Source organism: Mastigoproctus giganteus, chromosome 2, assembly GCF_048544385.1.
Source record: "Mastigoproctus giganteus isolate SK-2022 chromosome 2, ASM4854438v1, whole genome shotgun sequence".
NCBI classification, from domain to species: Eukaryota; Metazoa; Arthropoda; class Arachnida; order Uropygi; family Thelyphonidae; genus Mastigoproctus; species Mastigoproctus giganteus.
The window spans coordinates 19,641,554-19,662,942 of NC_143576.1; the positions used below are offsets into that span (position 1 = coordinate 19,641,554).

The window sequence follows — 21,389 nt, forward strand, 5'->3', positions numbered from 1 at the left end:
TGTTGCTATGAATAATAACAATATTTGACTTCAGTGTGTGTGTGTGTGTGTGTGTTGGAATTTTTAACTTAAAGTACAGTAAGCGGCGGTTATAGTGATCACTGGTTATTAGAATCAGCCGCTTTATAGAATCAAATTTCGAAGAACTGATTCAAATCAATAAAATGCACTAAGCTTGCAACGTTTATTAGAATCACATCTTCAGTTATAAGAATCAATTTTGAATGCCTCTGTGATATTTTTCTAACGCACATTTCTGGAGGTCATATATATAGAGGTCACAACCATAAAACAGTAAGAAACAATTTGCAGTTTTCGGTTTATTGGACTTTTCTGTTAGTGAAATAAACGGGTAGTAAACGGGATCTTATTGCATTTGCGATAATACCGATAACGGGAATTCACTTTGGCGAAAGGTGTTTCCCTTTCACTGAAATCTGCTCTTCATTTCTATATCTAAATTTCGTCTCACTTGCGAGGGTGATGTTAGTTCCAATTTTTGTGCCGTGTGCTCTGTTCTTGATTGACGCTTCTCTTTTTTACTGTTTTAAATTTTACTACCAAAAAAAAATGTCAGTGAGCAGAAATAGAGTGAATTTAAGTGTAAAAGATAAGTTACAAATTATAAAAACTTATGATAAATTAAACTTAGGCAATATGTCTCAAAGGGAAGTGGCAGTAAAATTAGGTGTGCCTCAGTCATCTATCAAAATTTTTAAAATCATGTCACACATTAAATAGCGATCACTGGTTATTAGAATCAGCTAGTTTCATTAAACATTAATCACTAATGTGATTAATGAAACCAGAAAAAGGAAGCATGAGGGGAAATGCCAAACAGTAGATGAAGCTCTGTTCATTTGGTTCAAACAGGCCAGCTCATTTAATTTACCAATAAATCGTAGCATTCTTCTTTGAAAAGCTATTGATTTTGCTGAAAAACTACACGAAGAGTTTAAGGCAACGGACCGATGGCCGACAAGATGGTAGGAGAGGCATAATATTGTTTACAAAAATCTTCAAGGAGAAAAACAGGATTCCGATGGTTCTGTAGCTGTGACACCTGGTTGAAAACCTCTTGGTAAACTATGTTAAGCACTTATAATCCTGAAGACATTTTTAATGCAGATGAAACAGGGTTGTACTACAGGGCTACTCTAGACCATTGCATGATTTTTAAAAATTCCTCTGCATCTGCAGGAAAGAAGATCAAGGAAAGGATTACAGTTTTAACATGCAACATGATGGGAACAATCAAGACGAAGCCGTTAGTTATGGGCAAGTGTAAATCGTCTAGATGTTTTAAAGGGATAAAAACAGCTACCTGTTGAATATGTCAATAATGCCAATGCTTGGATGACAGCTTCTTTATTTGAAGATTATCTTTGTAAATGAGATTTGCAATTAGATAAGAAAAACAAAAAAATTGCATTGGTTTTGGACAACTTCCCAGCTCATCCAAAGTTGACTTTCAGAAACATTGAATTAGTTTTTCTACCTTCGAATAACACATCACTATATTATTTATTTTTATTTTAACCAGTTAAGTTGTATGCATCAGCTGGTCAGCATTCATTCATAATTCATTTGAAATTGTAGAATTGTGTAATCCTATAGTATCAGTGCTTGCTCTCCCTGTTTCTTCTCTGCAGACTAATGTAGTATTGCTTGATTATGTGAAAAGTTCCCTAATTCAACTCCTTCCTGTGTTTGATGAAAAAATGGGTTGACCCCTCTTTTCATCAAACATTCAATTTGTGTTTCTTAAAATGCTAATTATTTATTTCACTTCCACGCATGCAAAAGAGACACCAGTGGCATTATATTGCATAGGGAGCCCCAGATTATGCTGCAGTCAGTGTCATTAAATAATCCATAGGAGAATTGCCTACAGCAATTCCCCACCAAGTCAGACCATCACGAGTCCATCCTGAACCATGCTAACATTGCCAGATCTTGTTCTAACCATAGTTACTGCTAAAAAAAAAAATAATTTACTGCTATTACGTTATATTACACTGTAATGTGATATACTCAATACTTTCTCTTAGTCCCTAGCTTCCTGCCATGTTGGACATTATCTACCTTTCATTTGATATCTTTAGGCTATGGTACATTCAGTAAAGATTATTTACTTTATTTTTCAAAATAACTTGTTCTACAATTTTAGACATAAAACTGTGACAGTATTCAGAACTGTTGATACATAAATAAAGATTCTACTGCAGGCAATTTCTATAAATATTCCTGTGGCACTATTCTTAATCTGTCTGTAATTCCACCTTTTTTTATTTATTATATATTTTTATTTTAACCAGGTAAGTTGTATACATCAGCTGGTCAGCATTCATTCATAATTCATTTGAAACTTTTGTCTTTATTTGTTAATAGTACAAGTGTTGGCCAGAATGACTTTGCCTTCCTCCATGTTTATCTCCCACAATTAACATTTTTCAGAAATTTAAATCTACTGTTATCAAGTTTGTTTTGGCTTCTCACTAGAAAAATGAATTCAGTCATCTAACAATTTATATCTGAAAAGAATTGAATTGAACTGTATTAGTTGCAGTATTTTTGCTAAAAAAACTTGGGTGAAATAATATAAATTTATTGTACATGAAGTTTATTAATGTTTATACAATATTTTCTGTCTGTATGACATCTTTTTTTTTTTTTTTAAGGTTCTTAGCCAATGCCATGTAGTACAAAGGATTCTTGACATTTGGGATGAGAATGAACAAGAGCAGTAAGTTTTCATTTTCTTATTGAAAGCATAATCAAAATCAAGTTTCTGTTATGGAGAAATTGATATGGCTTATTAAGGAAACTATTTTAATAATTGGATCTTTCTAGGTCTCAACCAGGTAAACATCGGAGAGGTTACATGGGACATCTAACAAAAATTGCAAATCATATTGTTCAGAGTGCTGATAATGGAGCAAACAGTATTTTAATAACAAAGAAATTAAAAGGTCAGATTTTAATAAAATTGAATATTTCTTTTTTATTTAATCTTTATTTATGACTTCAGGAAAGCCAATTGCTAAAGAAATGAATAAATACCTATTTTACATTTTTCTACCTATAATGTGATTTGTAAACATGTCACTCATAATTTAAAAAGCATCTCCTGAAAACCAGAAGAAACACCCTGGAAAATTGCACTACTTAGTGTACTTTCCTTAAATGATTTTAAAAGTGTTCTTAAATCATAACTTGTTGAGAGTCTCTTCTTTAATGAGCCTTTCTCTTGTAGCCGTTCTCAACCTGTTGTTGTTTAGTATTACAAGAATGCAAAACGGGATGATCTGTGAGATTTCTTTTCCTTGGTCGGGTTAATATTTCAAATCTTCTGATGTCAGCATTTGCTCAGATTATGTCAGTGAAATTATTCTTGTAGAGATGAATTCCTTTATTCTACATTCCACATTAAAATCTCATCCTTTATCTAAACCTTGGTTTTCCAACAAATGTGCTAAGGCTGTTCAAGGTAAGAATGTTGCATATCATAAATGGCTTGTATCCAAATCTCTAGGTTCATTTTCTGACTACAGCAAAGCTTGTAACAATTGTAAAACAGTCCAAATAATTAATTAATCAGTCAAAACTAGATTTTGAACAGACTAAGAGTAGAAAACTTGCTTCAAGTCCAAATGGTAGTTGAGCATTCTAGTCTCTTACCAAAGCTATTTTGGTAAGAGAGTAAAGGCCACAACTTTTGCCCACCCACCTCTGTCAAAACCAGATGGTTCTATTTCCACTTCAGCAAAAGATAAAACTGACCTGCTAGCATCCTACTTTTCTTTTAACTCATGTATTGATGATCTTGATAAAGTACCTCCTACCATTCCCAGTACACTGCATTCAATGCCTCCTGTGGCCTTTGGTCAAACGGATTTTAGGATTTTGAACAATCTTGATGTTAAGAAAGCTCCAGGTCCTGATAGTATTTCTACACTTGTTCTCAAAACCTGTGCTTCTGAGCTTACTCCTGTTCTGTGTTGCCTTCTGTTTTTTTTCCACTTTCTTATTCCAATGGCATTTTCCCTTCTGCTTGGAAATTTTCTCATATCCAGCCTGTTCTTAAAAAGGGTGACAAATCCCTCCCATCCACTTATTGTCTCATTAAACAACTCTTAAACTTTCTAGAAACTTTCCATCTGATCAGTGATCGCCAGTATGGATTCCATCAGTGTCGTTCCACTGGTGATATTCTGGCTTATGTTACCCATCTATGGACACATTCAGTGGAAAAGTTTGGTGACACTTCAGCAGTTGCTCTTCACATTTCAAATGCTTTTGATTGTGTTTGGCTTAAAGGCCTTCTAAATAAACTTCCATCTTATGATTTGTCTTTTATAATTGGGTATCCAGTTTTCTCCCTGACCACTCACTTCTCCACTAATGCTGGAGTTCCTCATGATTTTGTTCTTTCTCCCACTCTTTTCCTCTTATATATTAATGACCTTCCATTCACCAGAAATCGTATCCACCTTCCAGTTTGAGTAACCTTGCCCTGCACAAACAGCTTCAACTTCTCAAAATATCCACTACCAATTCCTTAAATGCTGCTCTCCAGGTAATTCTGCAGCAGGGCAAAGATAACTTAGTTGATTTCAATCCTTCTAAAACTCAGTCCTGTCTTACAGCTCACAAAAAGGATTCTTCTTCTCCTATGCTTATCTTTGATGACACTCTGATTTCTGGGCAAGATCATATATCTCTATTTGGGAATACCCTGACTTCACATTGCAAATATTGCTTCCCTTGCATCTAGAAAACTTGGGTTTTCTCTTTTGCTCTTGGCATTATATTTCTTCCAAACAGCTGCTCACTTTGCAGAAATCTCAAATCTGCTATCCCATGGAATATTGTTCCCACATCTGAGGCCCTGCCCATAAAACATTTCAGGTTTCTAGATTCCATTCAAAAAGAGGACAGTTAGGTTATTAAAGGACTCATCTCTAACAAAGTCTCTCCCTCCACTCTGTCTCATAGACTTGTTTCTGCTGCATGCCTTTTCTGTTCTCTTAAATGGCCTATTCAGGAATATGGTTCCTTAATTACTGAATATTAAAAGAAATTTTTTCAGGTATTCGAGATTGAAATGCAAATGATGCTTTATATGGTAACAAAACAATTCATTAAAATAAAATAGAAAGAACAACATGTTTTGGTACACAAAATGTGTGGCATTATTACAAGATAATGGAATTTTTTTACCATATGAAAATATTAATATTACTGCAGTAAATCACTGCAGTGATTTACTTTGCTTAAAAAAGTACCATTACCTGTGTTCAATAAACGAAAAAAAAAATTTTATTAATTTGAAAATAAAATGAAATAGCCTACACTCATCATTGGAAGGCAACTAATTCTGCTAAGCCAGCCATCCAGAATTCTGCCAAAATGGCATTGGTGCAGCCAATAACCCCAGCAGGAAGTGTGTTATACAAGATGCTTCCTGCAGTTAAACACAGTCGCTTCATTCAAGGAAAATAATAAAATAAAATAAAATAAAAGATAAAAGGTCCACAGGATCAACTTCATTAGACAGTATCTGCCCCTTTTGGTCCAAAAATGCCAAATGGCATAATGAACTGATATTAGCATAGATGGCTGGTATAGATTAGCATAGAAATAAAACCCACCATACAACCAATCTAAATAAACTAAAAACTAAATAAAAAAACACAAACTTGATGAACTTTGATCTTTTGTTGAGTGCAATAGTATCAGTCTATACTTTGCTAGCTAATATCAGTTCAAATTTTATGATCTGTGGAGCAGATATTGCCTGCGCCTTTTCTATAATCCTGTTATCTTCCATTTTCATTCATTTTTCGTTTCTAAATTGTCTGGGATGCATAGTCTTCATACTTCATTCATACATACATATGTACTTCATACTCTAGTCACCAGGCCTAGTAGTGCCATTTTGGTATAATTTTAACAAAATGACACCTACCCATGATGAGTGTTGACACTGTTTAATTTTAATTGTTAATTAATTTTTAAGCAGTACTCTGAAGTGGTAAAAAAAAGTTACTTATTTTAATTTAAAAAATAACTGTTCATAGAATTTAGTTTAAAAAGGAGATAAAATAAATTTCAAGGGAGAAATATAGCAGGAAGGATGCTAAAGTGAAGGTCTTTTTGACCTTTCTCTTTAGTTTCCAAAAAATCACATTTTTGCCTTTTCATATTTTCAAACCTGGTTGGGTTCATGTTCTCCCATCCTACGCTGTAACAAAGGAAAGAATTAATGCTATTGTGTTCTTTTGGCAGCTTGTCTCTGAGTGAGGGTCTTCATGTGCAGTCCAGAGAGAAACCAAGAGTGCTCTGTTGAGGTCCTGACTGCCTAGCAGCAGCTGCAGCTCTTTTAGCAGTCTGTCGACATTTGTGTGAGGACAAAGTCATGCTGGAAGAGTCAGCAGTATGGTGTTGATTTCTACTGCAATCTGGAGATAGGTGAGGATTGCTGCTGTAACAGCAGCAATCCTCATCTATCTTAGTAGACTACATGGATTTTTCCTGAATCCGCAAATGATTTGTCTGCTCCTATGTAGAGCAATCTTGTCATCTCCCCCCCAATTTAAATTACCTCTACATTTGGACTTGTGCCACAGTTACTCAGTTAACTTTGAATATATTTTCCCATGTGTTATGACTCAAAGGAAATCAAATCAGAAGTTGATTTGATTTCCTTTTCTTAGTATTTTTTTTATATTTTCTGAGTATAGTATCAGAAGTTTATTGGATTTGATTAATAGTTTATTTATCTTCAGGAGTCAATAGCTCTCCCAGTATGTTTTATTACTAAACAAAATCCGCCTCTGCTTTGTCACTTGTGATTTAAGAAAATCTAAATAGTGATAAAGTTATAGGATGCTGCCACTCTTTGTGTAAGAGTTAGCTGTGGATTTCAACCTGTATGACAAACCAAAAAATTTAGTTTTCAGTATATCTATAAAGATATACTGAAATCAACTTATTGAAAAAAGATTATAGTTGTATAGAAAATAAACTTAAAACTCCTCACAATTTGTCCATTTATTTCACAAATATATGTAATCTCAATCTTTTCAGATGGAAATGGACATCTATTGTCCATTTCCATCTGAAATTTTTTAGACCTGTATTTCTCAACTGTTTTTAATAAATGGTCCACCTAAAAGTCATATATCCATATATACTTAATCATTTATTTAACTGTCAATCATTGAAATATACAGTGGCGGACAAAAAACTGCATCACTTGTGAATTTTGCAAATGTGTTTTGCACTACGTTGTGGGTTGCAGAAATGTTCGAAATGCATGTTAGATGGGATATATATCTCTGCGAATGAAATCCAATAAAAAGACTCCACCTGATATACCTAATTCCCATAAATATCTTCCCAAAGGGTAAAATGCATAATGAATGGAAATATGAGAAATCATGCAAATGGCAATCATGACAACCAGACATACATTTTATTGCATTTACGTTTACAAACTGAAATGACAAGTTAACATAATAATGTTATGCACTGTAAATCAGCAAAATAAGTCCTCAATATTTTGTTGTTCCTCCTCGAGCTGCAGTTACAGCCTTGCAACGATCTGGCATAGAGTTAATCAACTTCTGGATATATACGGTTGCCCAATTTTGTGGTACCACACCCTTACAATGCTCTCGTGCAGCTGAATCTTGTTGGCTTCTGAGAAATTTTAGACGACATTATGTACCAGCAATTTTCAATAGGATTCAAATCTGCATATTAATCAACTTCTGGATACACAGTTGACCAATTTTGTGGTACCACACCCTTACAATGAAGGGTGTGGTACCACAAAATTGGTCTCCTACATCTGAATCTTACTTGTTGGCTTCTCCTGAGCAATTTTAGATGACATTATGTACTAGCAATTTTAAATAGGGTTCAAATCTGCACTGTTGCTGGGCCAGTCCAACACTGTAATTCCAGCATTTCTGAGGTATGACTGCACCTTAATGAAGAAAAAAGAGGAAAAACATTGGTGTAATTATGTTTTAAGCCTTGTGAGACAAGGAGCCAACTCATCATTAAATCTAAATAGCATAAAACTTACCAATTTTGCTGTGGCAAGGTGCTGAGTTCGGTCGAAAAATGCAATTTTGGACGTCTGTGTGGTGATTCCTAATAACGGGTTTCATGCACTCCTCCAAGGTAGCAGTGTAGGTTTCTGCAGTCACCATTCCATTAATAAACTGAATTTGCCCCACCCCTTTGCTTGTTATGCATCCTCAGACCATCTGGCAGGTGGGGAACTTTACTGTTATGCAGTCAGGATGGTATGCCTCCAATTTTCGTCTTCTGACATATTGCTTCCCACTGAGCCTTGCAGGTTGAATTTCGATTCGTCAGAATATATATGATGGTCTCCCATTGTTCTTTTTCCCATGAAATATGCATTTTAGCCCAAGCAAGTCGCTACTTCCTCATTTATTGGGTCAACAAACACTGCTTCTTCTTCTTGGGCCGATTGGCATGCAGACCACATTTCAAAAGCCGTCTTTGGATAGTTCCTGCATTTGTTTCAACATCAGAGGCCATCTCAAAGTCCAGTTTTAGATCAGGACTATTATCATGGTGATTACGAAGCCATAGCCATTTCAAATATCAATCTTGGGAAGGCATAGTCAATCTTACGGCCTGATCCAGGTCATCTCTTCACATCACCGGTTTCACGCTTTAATTTCAGCACCCGGGATACTGTTGACTGGTTGCAGCCTATTTTATCAGTGATAGCACGCGTAGAAAGCCCTTCCTGGGACAGAACAACAGCTACACTTTTTTTAACGTGATTGAGCAAAAGACTCGGGTTGCATTGTACTTCAAAAGGTAGAGAAATGAAATTGAAAAATACCCTGAGTGTAGACAGCAGGTACATTAATCTAGGGTTACTGCTACCCATATGCAGTACTTTGCATTTATCAGTGTTAAACTTCAGTTGCCACCTCTCAGCCCATCTGCCCAACTCGTCTAGTTTTTGTTGCAGCAGCATATCATACAGTGGGACCAACTGATGATGTTACCAACGGCAAATTCAAAATGGGAAGCATTCAAAGAACTTATCTTGGAAGCTACTAGGCTTTACATACCAACTAAGAAATATTATTCAAGGTTTAGGCCAAAATGGATGTCAGATGAACTAATGAGGCATATGGCAGAGAAGAAAAATGCATGGGATACTTACAAATTAACACATGACACAGAAGCCTATGATAGATACAAGTGTGCAACCAAGATATGCAACAAGATATGCAACCAAGTTACAAAGGAGGTTAGGCAGGCAAAGGCAGATTACGAGAAATCCTTGGCAAGGGATGCAAAGAAAAACAGCAAAGAGTTCTTTACAAAGGGTACTAGGAAAGTTTTGCAATACAGCTTTGTTTATTTAATTTTTTCAAAGTAATTTCCTCTACATTCAATACACCTCTCCATCCTCCGAAACCAATCTTTAAACCAGTTCTGCCAAGTTTCACTAGGGAGTAAAGCACACTCGTTGTCCCAAGCCCGTAGAAGGTCCTCATCACTGGAAAACCGCCTCCCTTTTAGCTTCATTTTCACATGCGGGAACAGTGCAAAGTCGCAGGGAGCAAGGTCTGGACTGTAGGGAGGGTGCTCGAGAAGTTTCAGTCCTGTCGTGGTCAAATATTCGGTGCAGGCTTTGGCGCGGTGAGCTGGAGCATTATCGTGATGGAGGTACCAGGTGTCCATTCTTGACTTTGGCCGCAGGTTCTTCATAGATCCAATGACTTTAGGCAGGCATTGTTCAGTATACCACTTAGCTGTGACTGTCTTCTGCGTGTCCAAAACGACACGTTCCACAATTCCACTCGATTTGAAAAATACAGCTATCATTTTCTTCTTTACAGATCGGGATTTTCTGACAATTACGGGTGTGTCGTCATCATCAAAGACCCAAACTTTGTTTTGAGCCTTGGTCGGCAGATCGTAATAGTACAGCCAAGTCTCGTCACCTGTCACGATGTTGTTCACATACCGAGATTGTCCCTTATCAAACTTTTTTAACATTTCCCGGCACCAAGTCACACGTCGTGTCATCTGCTCTTCAGTCAGTTGATGCGGCACCCAGAGAGAACAAAGTTTCTTCACGTGCAAATGATCTTGCAGAATCGAACGAATTGCTGGTGCATTTAGGCCCAAAGTATCCTCTATCTGTTGGTAGGTCACTCGCCTGTTTTCGTCAAGCATTTTCCTCACAGCAGTAACATTTTCCTCCGTAACTGACGTTCGTGGCCTTCCCGGCCTCTCAGAATCCTCCAGAGTGAAATTTCCCCTTTGGAATTCTCTATACCACCTGAATATCGTTGTACGATGTGGACAATCATCATCTAGTGCAAGAGTCATTTCTTCTAAGCACTGGTCTATGGTTAAACCACGCACGAAATTATACCGCAAAACTGTCCTTATCTCATTTCGTGACCATGATGCCATCGCAAGCACTTTACACTCTCACTACTAATGAATAACTGAGCCCATCGACTTGGCGCGGCGGCTACTATGCACGTATGAACATGTCTCAACATACAGCAACAAGCAGCTTCCTGTGATTCATTGTTGCGTCATATTGCAAAACTTTCCTAGTACCCTTTGTACTTATGTAAACTCTAGAAGGAAGGGGATGAATCAGATTGGTCCACTTGATATTGATGGGTCAACTGTTGATGATCCTGCTCAGGTAGCTAACAAACTAAATGAATATTTTGCATCGACATTCACACATGAGGAGTTATTCAGCGAGGGGAATGCCAGAGGTGTATTCAACTCTAGCAGTAAGCTACAGAATCTTGAAATAACTGGGAGTAAAGTGGAGGAGAAACTGTTGAAGATAAACACAAGAAAGGCACCCGGGGTGGATGGGATCTATCCAGTTATATTAAAGGAGGCAGCAAAGGAAGTAAGCAAACCCTTAGCCATAATTATGAGAGCTTCCTTGGACTCAGGGGAGGTACCCATAGACTGGAAATGTGCAAATGTGACCCCAATTCACAAAGGAGGATCAAAGGCTGACACAAGTAATTATAGACCTGTGAGCTTAACTTCTGTTCCAGGAAAATTAATGGAGGCACTGGTTAAAGAAGCACTGCAGGACATTTTGGCAAGACTTCAGTTATAGCTCGGACACAGCATGGTTTTGTTAAGGGGAAGTCTTGCCTGACTAATTTGATTGGATACTATGATGCAGTCACAAAAGAACTGGATGCAGGCAATAGCTTTGATATTATATACTTGGATCTTAGAAAGGCTTTTGATACTGTTGCACATGGAAGACTGCTACACAAATTGGAGCAGTGTGACATTGGAGGCAAATTGCTGCTATGGATAAAGGGGTGGTTGAGGGGAAGAAGACAGAGAGTGGTAATCAATGGACACTGCTCATCGTGGACTAATGTTATTAATGGAGTCCCTCAGGGCTCAGTGTTGGGTCCATTATTGTTTTCTGTATTTATAAATGATATTGATGATGGTATATCAAGCTTAATGTCCAAGTTTGCAGACGATACAAAGGTTGGCAGGGTTGTCAAGGACACTACTAACACTATGCTGCTGCAACAGGATCTGCAAAGGTTGAGCAGATGGGCTGAGAGGTGGCAAATGAAGTTTAACATTGACAAATGTAAAGTACTACACATGGGAAACAGCAACCCCAGAGCAACGTATCAACTCTGTGGTAGTACACTGACAGTGGTAGAGAATGAAAGGGACTTGGGGGTGGTTGTGCAGGCAGATATGAAGTTCTCTGAGCAGTGCAGACGGGCTGCAAGAGTAGCTCATGGAGTATTGTCAATGATATGCAGGAATTTTTCCAGCAGGGATAAGGAGTTATTATACCCTTGTATAAGGCAATGGTCAGGCCACACCTAGAGTACTGTATACAGGTCTGGAGGCCTCATTTCAAAAACGATGTAGAGCTGCTGGAACGAGTACAGAGAAGGGCAACAAGATTAGTGAATGGAACAAAGGGGTGCTCTTACGAAGAAAGGCTTAAGTTTTGCAAATTACAGTGTCTGGAGACTAGGCACCAGCAAGGTGATCTGATAGAGGTGTATAAAGCCTTGAATGGTTTGAGCATGCTCAATGCTAATGGGATTTTTCCTCTAGCTCAGAATAATCACCTGAGAGGGCATAAATTCAAATTGAGGAAAGACAGATGTAGGATAGACGTGCGGAAATTTGCCTTTAGCCAGTGGGTGGTTGGTTGGTGGAACAGACTTTCATCCCTTGTAGTGGAGGTTGATAGCCTAAATAAGTTTAAGGCTCAGCTGGACAGGTATTTCGAACGAACAGAGGGGTGAAGTGGAAGTGGGTTTTTTTTTTTTTTTTTGGCTGATGCTGCATAATCTTGCTTTCTTGCCTCAAATGCCTCTGCTAATGCTAATGCTAATTTATCCCAATATACATTCATCAGTATCATTAATGAATACAGAAAACAACAAATCCCTTTGTTATTAGTCCTTGAGTCCTTGAAGTTATCACAGACATTCTCTCAGATATGCCAGACAAGCTGTACTTGCTACCTGGGAGTCTAAAACGCTGATGGAACTGATATTCGGGTGACACTCAAGTCAGGTGGACCCAGTTTCGGCGAAGTCCGTACGGTCTGTGACAGCCAAATCCTCTGCTTGCACCTTCATGATAGTGGGACTGTTAGTAATCCTGGGTATAACCTCCATGCACAAGTACATGGTGGGTGACCACCCAGGTATGAACCAACATGAGCAGGGGTCGAGGTGTGGCGCCCACACCTCATGGAGGAACGTCGCCCCTCTATGTTACCAGGCAGTACTAGGTGGTAGATGACTCTCATCAACCGGTGAAATACCACCACTTTGCTTATTGGAGGCTTGAAGTGGTCGAACCCATGTTTAGTCTCTAGAGCTAAGTTCCGGTCAACCCTTCCCTCCCTCTTCCATCATGCAGTATGATTGATGACTTTTGAGGTTATGATGAACGTCGTGGCGAGTTCCAATAATTCTTAGATTTCGAGGGTACAGCTCTAAAACGGTGTTCGCAGGCCAGCCGCTAGTTAGTACACTGGACTGAACCTATTGGTAACTCTCTAGGAGGCTTCTGGATCAGCAAGTGTATAATCTTGCTAGATACTCTGCCAGATAGTGACTGGAGGGAGTCCGAGTAGTGTGTATGCGGGGAGCATTGTCGAGGCCACGTTATGTCAAGGATCTCGGTATATTCTTACCACGTGTACGCCATATCCAAAAATTTCATTACTTCATACAGTATGTCCCACCCACTTTTTCCTACTATTGAATACACCATGAATTGTCAACTAATAGAGCAAGCTCTAAACCTTCCAAGCACTTCCTAATTCATTTCACAAATATACGTGGTCTCAATTCTAATCTCAGCGATGTCCATTTCCACTTGCAGTCTGCCAAACCCCATGTACTTTTTCTCACAGAATCTCAGTTATCGGTTGATTCAACTACTGCTCATCTCAGATACCCAAATTATTCGCTGTATGATTCCTTTCGCCTCAAAGGTGGTACTTGTGCATATGTCCGTTCTGATATTCCCTGTCAGAGACTTGGCAATTTGGAATCTCTTCTCTTTGATCTTCTCTGGCTTAAAATCTCTCTACCTCATTGTGTCAAATTCATCTGTTGTCTCTACCATTCTCCCAACTCCACTAATCACTTGGAGCTCTTTGACTTCCTCTCTTTGCAACTTGACTTTCTCCAGTCCAACTTTCCTAACTAGGTGAGGTAATTTTCCTTGGTGATTTTAATGTTCACAACTCCAGCTGGCTTCCATTTTCTAGTACCCAGCAGGTCGAGATGCTGAGGCGTTTGCAATTGCTAATGACCCAGCACAGATTGTTCATTTACCTACAAGAATACCTGACAATCCTAATCATACAGCCAATACGCTTGATCTTTTTCTCACAAACAACCCTTCTAAGTACACGGTCGAAGTGAGAGGTCCTTTAGGCACTTCAGATCACAACTTGGTGATTGTCTCTTCTCCAATGGAACCTTTATCTCATGGCTATTCTCAACCTTGTGTTGTTTGGCATTACAAGAATGCAAAATGGGATGACCTGCGAGATTTCTTTTCTTCTTTTTCTTGGTCAGATTACTGTTTCAAAACTTCTGATGTCAACGTTTGCTCAGATCGTGTCAGTGAAATTATTCTTGCAGGAATGGAATCCTTTATTCCACACTCCACTTTAAAATCTTGTCCATTATCTAAACCTTGGTTTTCCAATAAATGTGCTAAGGCTGTTCGAGAGAAGAATGTTGCATATCGTAATTGGCTTGTTTCTAATTCTTCAGTTTCATTTTCTGCCTACACCAAAGCTTGCAACAATTGTAAAGCAGTTATTAATTAGTCCAAACTAGAGTTTGAACAGGCTAAGAGTAGAAAACTTGCTTCTTGCCCCAATGGTAGCCAAGCATTCTGGTCTCTTGCCAAAGCTGTTGGCCGCAACTTTTGTCCATCTCTGCTCCCACCTCTGTCCAAACCAGATGGTTCTGCTGTCACTTCAGCCAAGGATAAAGCTGACCTGCTGACATCCCATTTTTCTTCCAGCTCATGTATTAATGATCTTAGTAAAACACCTCCCACCATTCCCACCACGCTCTGTTCAATTCCTCCTGTGGTCTTCCGTCAAAAGGATATCAGAAGGATTTTGATGAATCTTGATGCTAAGAAAGCTCCAGGTCCTGATGGTATTTCTCCACTTGTTCTCAAAACCTGTGCTCCTGAACTTACTCCTATTCTTTGCCGCCTTTTTTCACTTTCTTATTCCAAAGGTGTTTTTCCTTCTGCTTGAAAATTTGCTCATATCCAGCCAGTTCCTAAAAAGGGTGACAAATCCCTCCCATTGACAGTTATCGTCCCATTGCAATTACTTCTACTCTTTCTAAAGTAATGGAGAAATCAATTAACTGCCAACTCTTAAACTACCTAGAAACCTTCCATCTGATCAACGATATCCAGTATGGATTCCGTCAGTGTCGATCCACTGGTGATATTCTGGCTTATGTTACCCATTTATGGACTAATTCAATGGAAAGGTTCGGTGAAACACAAGTAGTTGCTCTTGACATCTCAAAGGCTTTTGATCATGTTTGGCATAAAGGTCTTCTAAACAAGCTTCCATCTTATGGTTTGCCAACTGTTTTTAGTAATTGGTTATCCAGTTTTCTCTCTGATCGCTCACTGAGGGTGATGGTAGATGGCTCTCTGTCTTCTAACTTCTCCACTAATGCCGGTGTCTCCCAAGGTTCAGTTCTTTCCCCCACTCTTTTCCGCTTGTATATTAATGACCTTCTTCCATTGACTGGAAATCCTATCCATAGTTTTGCCGATGATAGCACATTGCATTCCACTTTCCATTTTGAGAAACCTTGTCCTGCTCAATCAGCTTCAACTTCTTGAAAATCTGCTACCAATTCCTTAAATGCCGATCTTCAGGTAATTCTCCAGTGGGGCAAAGACAACTTAGTTGATTTCAACCCTTCTAAAACTCAGTCTTGTCTTATATCTTGCAAAAAGGATTCTTCTGCTCCTATCCTTATCTTTAGTGACACGCGATTTCTAGGCAAAACCCATAATTCATGATGAATGTTCAAGAGCAAATTTTTGTTGTAACATCCCGCATCAAAGAAATGAAGTTTTGTGAAATTAGGGAAAGATTTTCAAGGAGATTTCCTATTCCCAGTCCTACAGACTGTGCAATTTGTGCACTGGTGAATAAGTTTAAAAGAACTGGGTCTGTGCGTGATGAGGAGAGATGTGGATGGCTAAGGAAAACACATGAAAGCATTGAAGCAATTCGAGAAACATTCCAAGAGGACCCAAAATTTCAGTTATGGAGTGATCTCGAAGACTGAACATACCCAAGACATCAGTTCACAGAATTTCGGGTTTGGCACTGATGAAAAAGTCCCACCACATCCAGCCGTTGCATGATCGGCATGAAGAAGATCTTCCATGTCGAGCAGCAGCGTGTGCAGAACTTGTTGATCAAATCCAAAATAACAGCTTAATGGACCACACTATGAAATCTTGAAAATCTTTCCCTAATTTCACAAAACTTCATTCCTTTGATGCAGGATGTTACAACAAATATTTGCTCTTGAACATTCATTGATTGTGAATTGTGGGTCTGAAAAGAGAACATTAAGAAATTAATAAAAAATATAATAACATCTCTAACACTTTTGGTTATTAGGGTTTTTTTTGGGAGCATTAGCAACTAAGGCCATATTGCTCCGGGATATGCGGTGGTTATTCCCTGAATGACCTTTCCGCATCCACCGTATTTGGTGGTGACGGGCTCGAACCCCGGTCTAATCAAGAAGCGTGTGCTACGCACTGCTGCTCCTTCCCACCTGGCTACGGAGGCGCCCTCACATCTCTAACACATTAAAATACTTATGTTTTATGTAAAAGAGAATAAATATACTTGTCGTAATGAAATTTATTTGAAAAATCACAGTTACACCAAAATACGTAGTGACTTTTGGGACACCCTATATAATATTTTATATATCTTTTATCAATAAATTTAAATTGGTAGTTAATGAGTTTCTGTTGCTGTTACTAGAACTCCCTGAAGAATATACTAAACGATGGGAAACCTTTACAACAGAAACTTTAGTTGAAATAAACAAGAAGAATCAGACACCTTTAGTGAGTATAAACACATCTTCCCTTCTTGCTATACATTAAAAATTATATTGAGATTTCAGTTTATTACTTTCTTATATTTTTTGTCTCAGTATGTGTTATTTTTTTATACATATTAATATTAACACATGTTTTTAGATTCTAGTGCTATTTTTCATTTGGAACAAGTCCAGTTCTAAGACTACTAGGATTGTTTTCATGGACTGGTTTAACCATCATTTTGTGCTAGTTATCAGGGATTATTATTACCATGATAACAGTCTTGCTTTCAAAGCATATTAAATTTTTAATAATGCTTATGGACATTCAGTACTGCAGTCTGTTGATCCTCCAGAAGGTATCTGATTCAAGCCCTCCACTTCAGTTGAAAATTAGCTGATGCCAGCAGGGAAAATAATAAATTTGATAATATATTGCCATGATAACAGTCTTGCTTTCAAAGCATTTAAAATTTTTAATAATACCTGTGGACATCCAGTTCGCCTTCATGACAACTCAACCTCAGCACTGCAGTCTGTTGATCATCCAGAAGGTATCTGGTTCAAGCCTTAAACTTCAGTTGAAAATTAGCTGACGCAACCGGGGAAAATGTTAATGAGTTTGATAATGTATGCAGTGCATTGCACTTAAGGTGCATTTGACTTTCATTTCTTAAATTAACTGAATTTTTTTGTTTTCTACAATTAATTGAAGTCAAATCTAATTACCTCATAGGCAATTAATTGCTAATTCACTAATTCATTAATAAAATTAACAAATAGCAATACTTACCTCAGATCATAATATGAAATCAGTATTTTTGTAATGTACTTATTCCCTTAACTTTAATAACAGTTGAAATATAACATATTTCATGTTTCTGCAGTTATTAACATAACAAAAGAAATAATAATTGATTATTTATATATTTAGTAAATTTATAACGGAAAAAAAAAAAAAAACTTCAAAAAATCAATTGGTTTTATATGCACAGGGCTTAAACTTAGAACTTTCATTTCTGTGTGAGCACCATTTATTACCACTTATTCCTCCAATCAGTACACAGCAAGAAACATAATATCTAGTGCTTCAGCTTCAATATACCATATGATTAGCTTGTGTGTGATATGTATGAAAAAAAATATATGCTGAGTTTCTTTTTCTCTAATTTAAATGAAATTTAGGTCAGCTTGATGAATTCTTTTGAAAGTGTCTAATATAAAATTTCTTTAAAATCATTATACTGGAAGTTGAGTTTGTTACATGCAGATGAACATGGTGAAGACAATAAATGCTTTATGCATATGCAAGGATTAGCCCTTAAAATGGGCTAATCCTCGAACACTTTTGAAAGGCTTACTGTGTAGTTTTAATCACTCACTCCTGGAATAAGTATAAAATCATTAAGATTTTTTTGTTATACTCATTCCAGGGGTCACTGATATCTTTATAGAGGTGACTGAAAATGGCCCTAGAGGACACTGATGAATTGCTGACATTACTTTCTGAGACACTGATTACAACACCAAAATGCAAGTGTTGAATATAAAATGCTTTTTGAGGCATTTTGATATGAGGAAATTTCCTCAGTTCAAGTGATTGTAGTGTAAACTCCTGTATCTGCAGTGCTTTTTCAGCTGTCATGTACATTTGGTACAAGGTCATGGAAAATAGAGAAAAGGAAAGCAGCTATTCAAGCTGTTTTTGGACATGATAAGTTTACTACACCTATGATAGCAACTAGTCTAATAAGATAAGTACATACCTGATACAGAAGTTATCTGATAATCAGATGTGTCTTCAGGTTTTTCAATAAGTTTAGTTTTCTTCTTGTTTTTAGTCAAATTTGTGTTATTGCTAAATTTTTAAAATATGCAAATATGTTATATTTTTTCAGTTATTGACCTGACAACTTTAACACTATGCAAGTAAAAGCTAACAAAAGGGCATGTTTCATCTAAGGATAGTGACTATGTGCTTGTGTAGTGGCATGTTTATTGTAATAAAGGGTGAGGCATGTGTCCGTTCAATGAGAGGAATAATCACTGAAAATAATTTGAACAATTCATTCAAATTTATAAATAATTGTTATAAATTTTATATGATATAATATCATTAAAAGTCATTGTTCATTTCAAACTTATCCTCTTTCTGTACATAGTTTTTAGCAAACTGGGTTTACTACTTAGTGCATTGATCTCATATCATAGAGGCTCTGTTTTGGTGTTCCTGTCAGACTGACAGGAACACCGATAGCTGTGCCGTGAACTTAGCAGAACAGAGAGTCATCTTGGTGAAGCATTTGCCACATTGTCCTTAATTAAGACGCTTCACTGGCTCTGTAAAAAAACTCTTATATATGGTAAGATTTATTAAAGATGAACCAGGTACAGGTGACCCCATTGAGCGTGGGCAATTATGTTCCGACCAACTTCCACACATGCCAATTCCATGTTCGGCGGGGTACTGTTATTGAAAAATGGCAGTTAGGTTAGGTTCTGAAACTCTTTATGTAAGAAATTAAAACTATAATCTGTGTTAAAAATGATATAATTTATTTTTAAAAGAAATTAACGATTTCACTTTATAAGTTAAAATGTATTCCAACTAAAAACATAAAATATATGGAATTACAGTAATATTTTTCTGTGCTAATTTTTACTGAAATGGGGTTTCAAAAATGAACAACAAGACTGACTTTCTCCATAATTTCTCGTCTCTCGTTCCGTTGATCCAGTTGAGTGATGAGTTCGTGCCCCTAAGAATAGAGAATTATCATTAATACTAATGTAAAGCCTTAGCATTAGTAAAGGCATATGATACAAGAAAACAAGCTTATACAGCATCAGCCAAAAAAAAAAAAAACGACCCTTCCCATTTCACCCATCCATTCGCTCCAAATGTTTGTCCAGTTCTGCCCTGAATTTATTTAAACTGTCAACTTCTACAATGGCAGATGGAAGTTTTTTTCCAGCATATCAACCCCACTGGCTAAAGGTAAATTTCCGTACATTTTACTCCCCAAATTCCAATTCTGCATTCCTTATATCTGTGCAACACCATGCCTATGCAATTCCAACAATATCTGCCTTTGATGTTCTGACCAACACCTATAATTCATCAAATTTTTTATTTGCCAAACTCCTAGCATTAGTGTACACACAAGTATACATACACCTGTTTTTATTCATAGTTACCCTAACATAGCCCAAGTATTTATTTTCCACGATGACTCCCAGCAGTCTCTGAAATCCCCCACACCTTGTTTTCCAGCCTGCTGCACATTTCAATAGAAGCAGGGCACAGATCACTTTCACATCTGCCAGCAGCTACTGTTAATCTAGTAATCCATGTATCCCATCAAGCTAGAAGTTTTCCAACTCACCTAACACTGCCTCGATAGCATCAGCAAAGATACAAAAGGTACTAGGAAAGTTTTGCAATACAGCTTTGTTTATTTAATTTTTTCAAAGTAATTTCTTCTACATTCAATACACCTCTCCATCCTCCGAAACCAATCTTTAAACCAGTTCTGCCAAGTTTCACTAGGGAGTAAAGCACACTTGTTGTCCCAAGCCCGTAGAAGGTCCTCATCACTGGTAAACCGCCTCCCTTTTAGCTTCATTTTCACATGCGGGAATGGTGCAAAGTCGCAGGGAGCAAGGTCTGGACTGTAGGGAGGGTGCTCGAGAAGTTTCAGTCCTGTCGTGGTCAAATATTCGGTGCAGGCTTTGGCGCGGTGAGCTGGAGCATTTTCGTGATGGAGGTACCAGGTGTCCATTCTTGACTTTGGCCGCAGGTTCTTCATAGATCCAATGACTTTAGGCAGGCATTGTTCAGTATACCACTTAGCTGTGACTGTCTTCTGCGTGTCCAAAACGACACGTTCCACAATTCCACTCGATTTGAAAAATACAGCTATCATTTTCTTCTTTACAGATCGGGATTTTCTGACAATTACGGGTGTGTCGTCATCATCAAAGACCCAAACTTTGTTTTGAGCCTTGGTCGGCAGATCGTAATAGTACAGCCAAGTCTCGTCACCTGTCACGATGTTGTTCACATACCGAGATTGTCCCTTATCAAACTTTTTTAACATCTCCCGGCACCAAGTCACACGTCGTGTCATCTGTTCTTCAGTCAGTTGATGCGGCACCCAGAGAGAACAAAGTTTCTTCACGTGCAAATGATCTTGCAGAATCGAACGAATTGCTGGTGCATTTAGGCCCAAAGTATCCTCTATCTGTTGGTAGGTCACTCGCCTGTTTTCGTCAAGCATTTTCCTCACAGCAGTAACGTTTTCCTCCGTAACTGACGTTCGTGGCCTTCCCGGCCTCTCAGAATCCTCCAGAGTGAAATTTCCCCTTTGGAATTCTCTATACCACCTGAATATCGTTGTACGATGTGGACAATCATCATCTAGTGCAAGAGTCATTTCTTCTAAGCACTGGTCTATGGTTAAACCACGCACGAAATTATACCGCAAAACTGTCCTTATCTCATTTCGTGACCACGATGCCATCGCAAGCACTTTACATTCTCACTACTAATGAATAACTGAGCCCATCAACTTGGTGCGGCGGCTACTATGCACGTATGAACATGTCTCAACATGCAGCAACAAGCAGCTTCCTGTGATTCATTGTTGCGTCATATTGCAAAACTTTCCTAGTACCCTTTGTACTTGCATTCTTTCT

At 37.8% G+C, this 21,389-nt stretch overlaps 1 protein-coding gene across 4 annotated transcripts in view; it reads left to right on the forward strand.

Annotated features, from left to right (window-relative positions):
- The window catches only part of fmt (phosphatase 6 regulatory subunit 1-like protein fmt), a 477,658-nt gene that overhangs the window by 244,095 nt on the left and 212,174 nt on the right, over window positions 1-21,389 (forward strand). For all 4 annotated transcript variants that reach the window (XM_090388378.1, XM_090388363.1, XM_090388382.1 and 1 more), the window contains exons 12-14: window positions 2,682-2,746; window positions 2,854-2,972; window positions 16,631-16,716. In XM_090388378.1, the coding sequence (XP_090244504.1) occupies window positions 2,682-2,746; window positions 2,854-2,972; window positions 16,631-16,716 (270 nt within the window). The remainder of the gene's footprint in view (window positions 1-2,681; window positions 2,747-2,853; window positions 2,973-16,630; window positions 16,717-21,389) is intronic.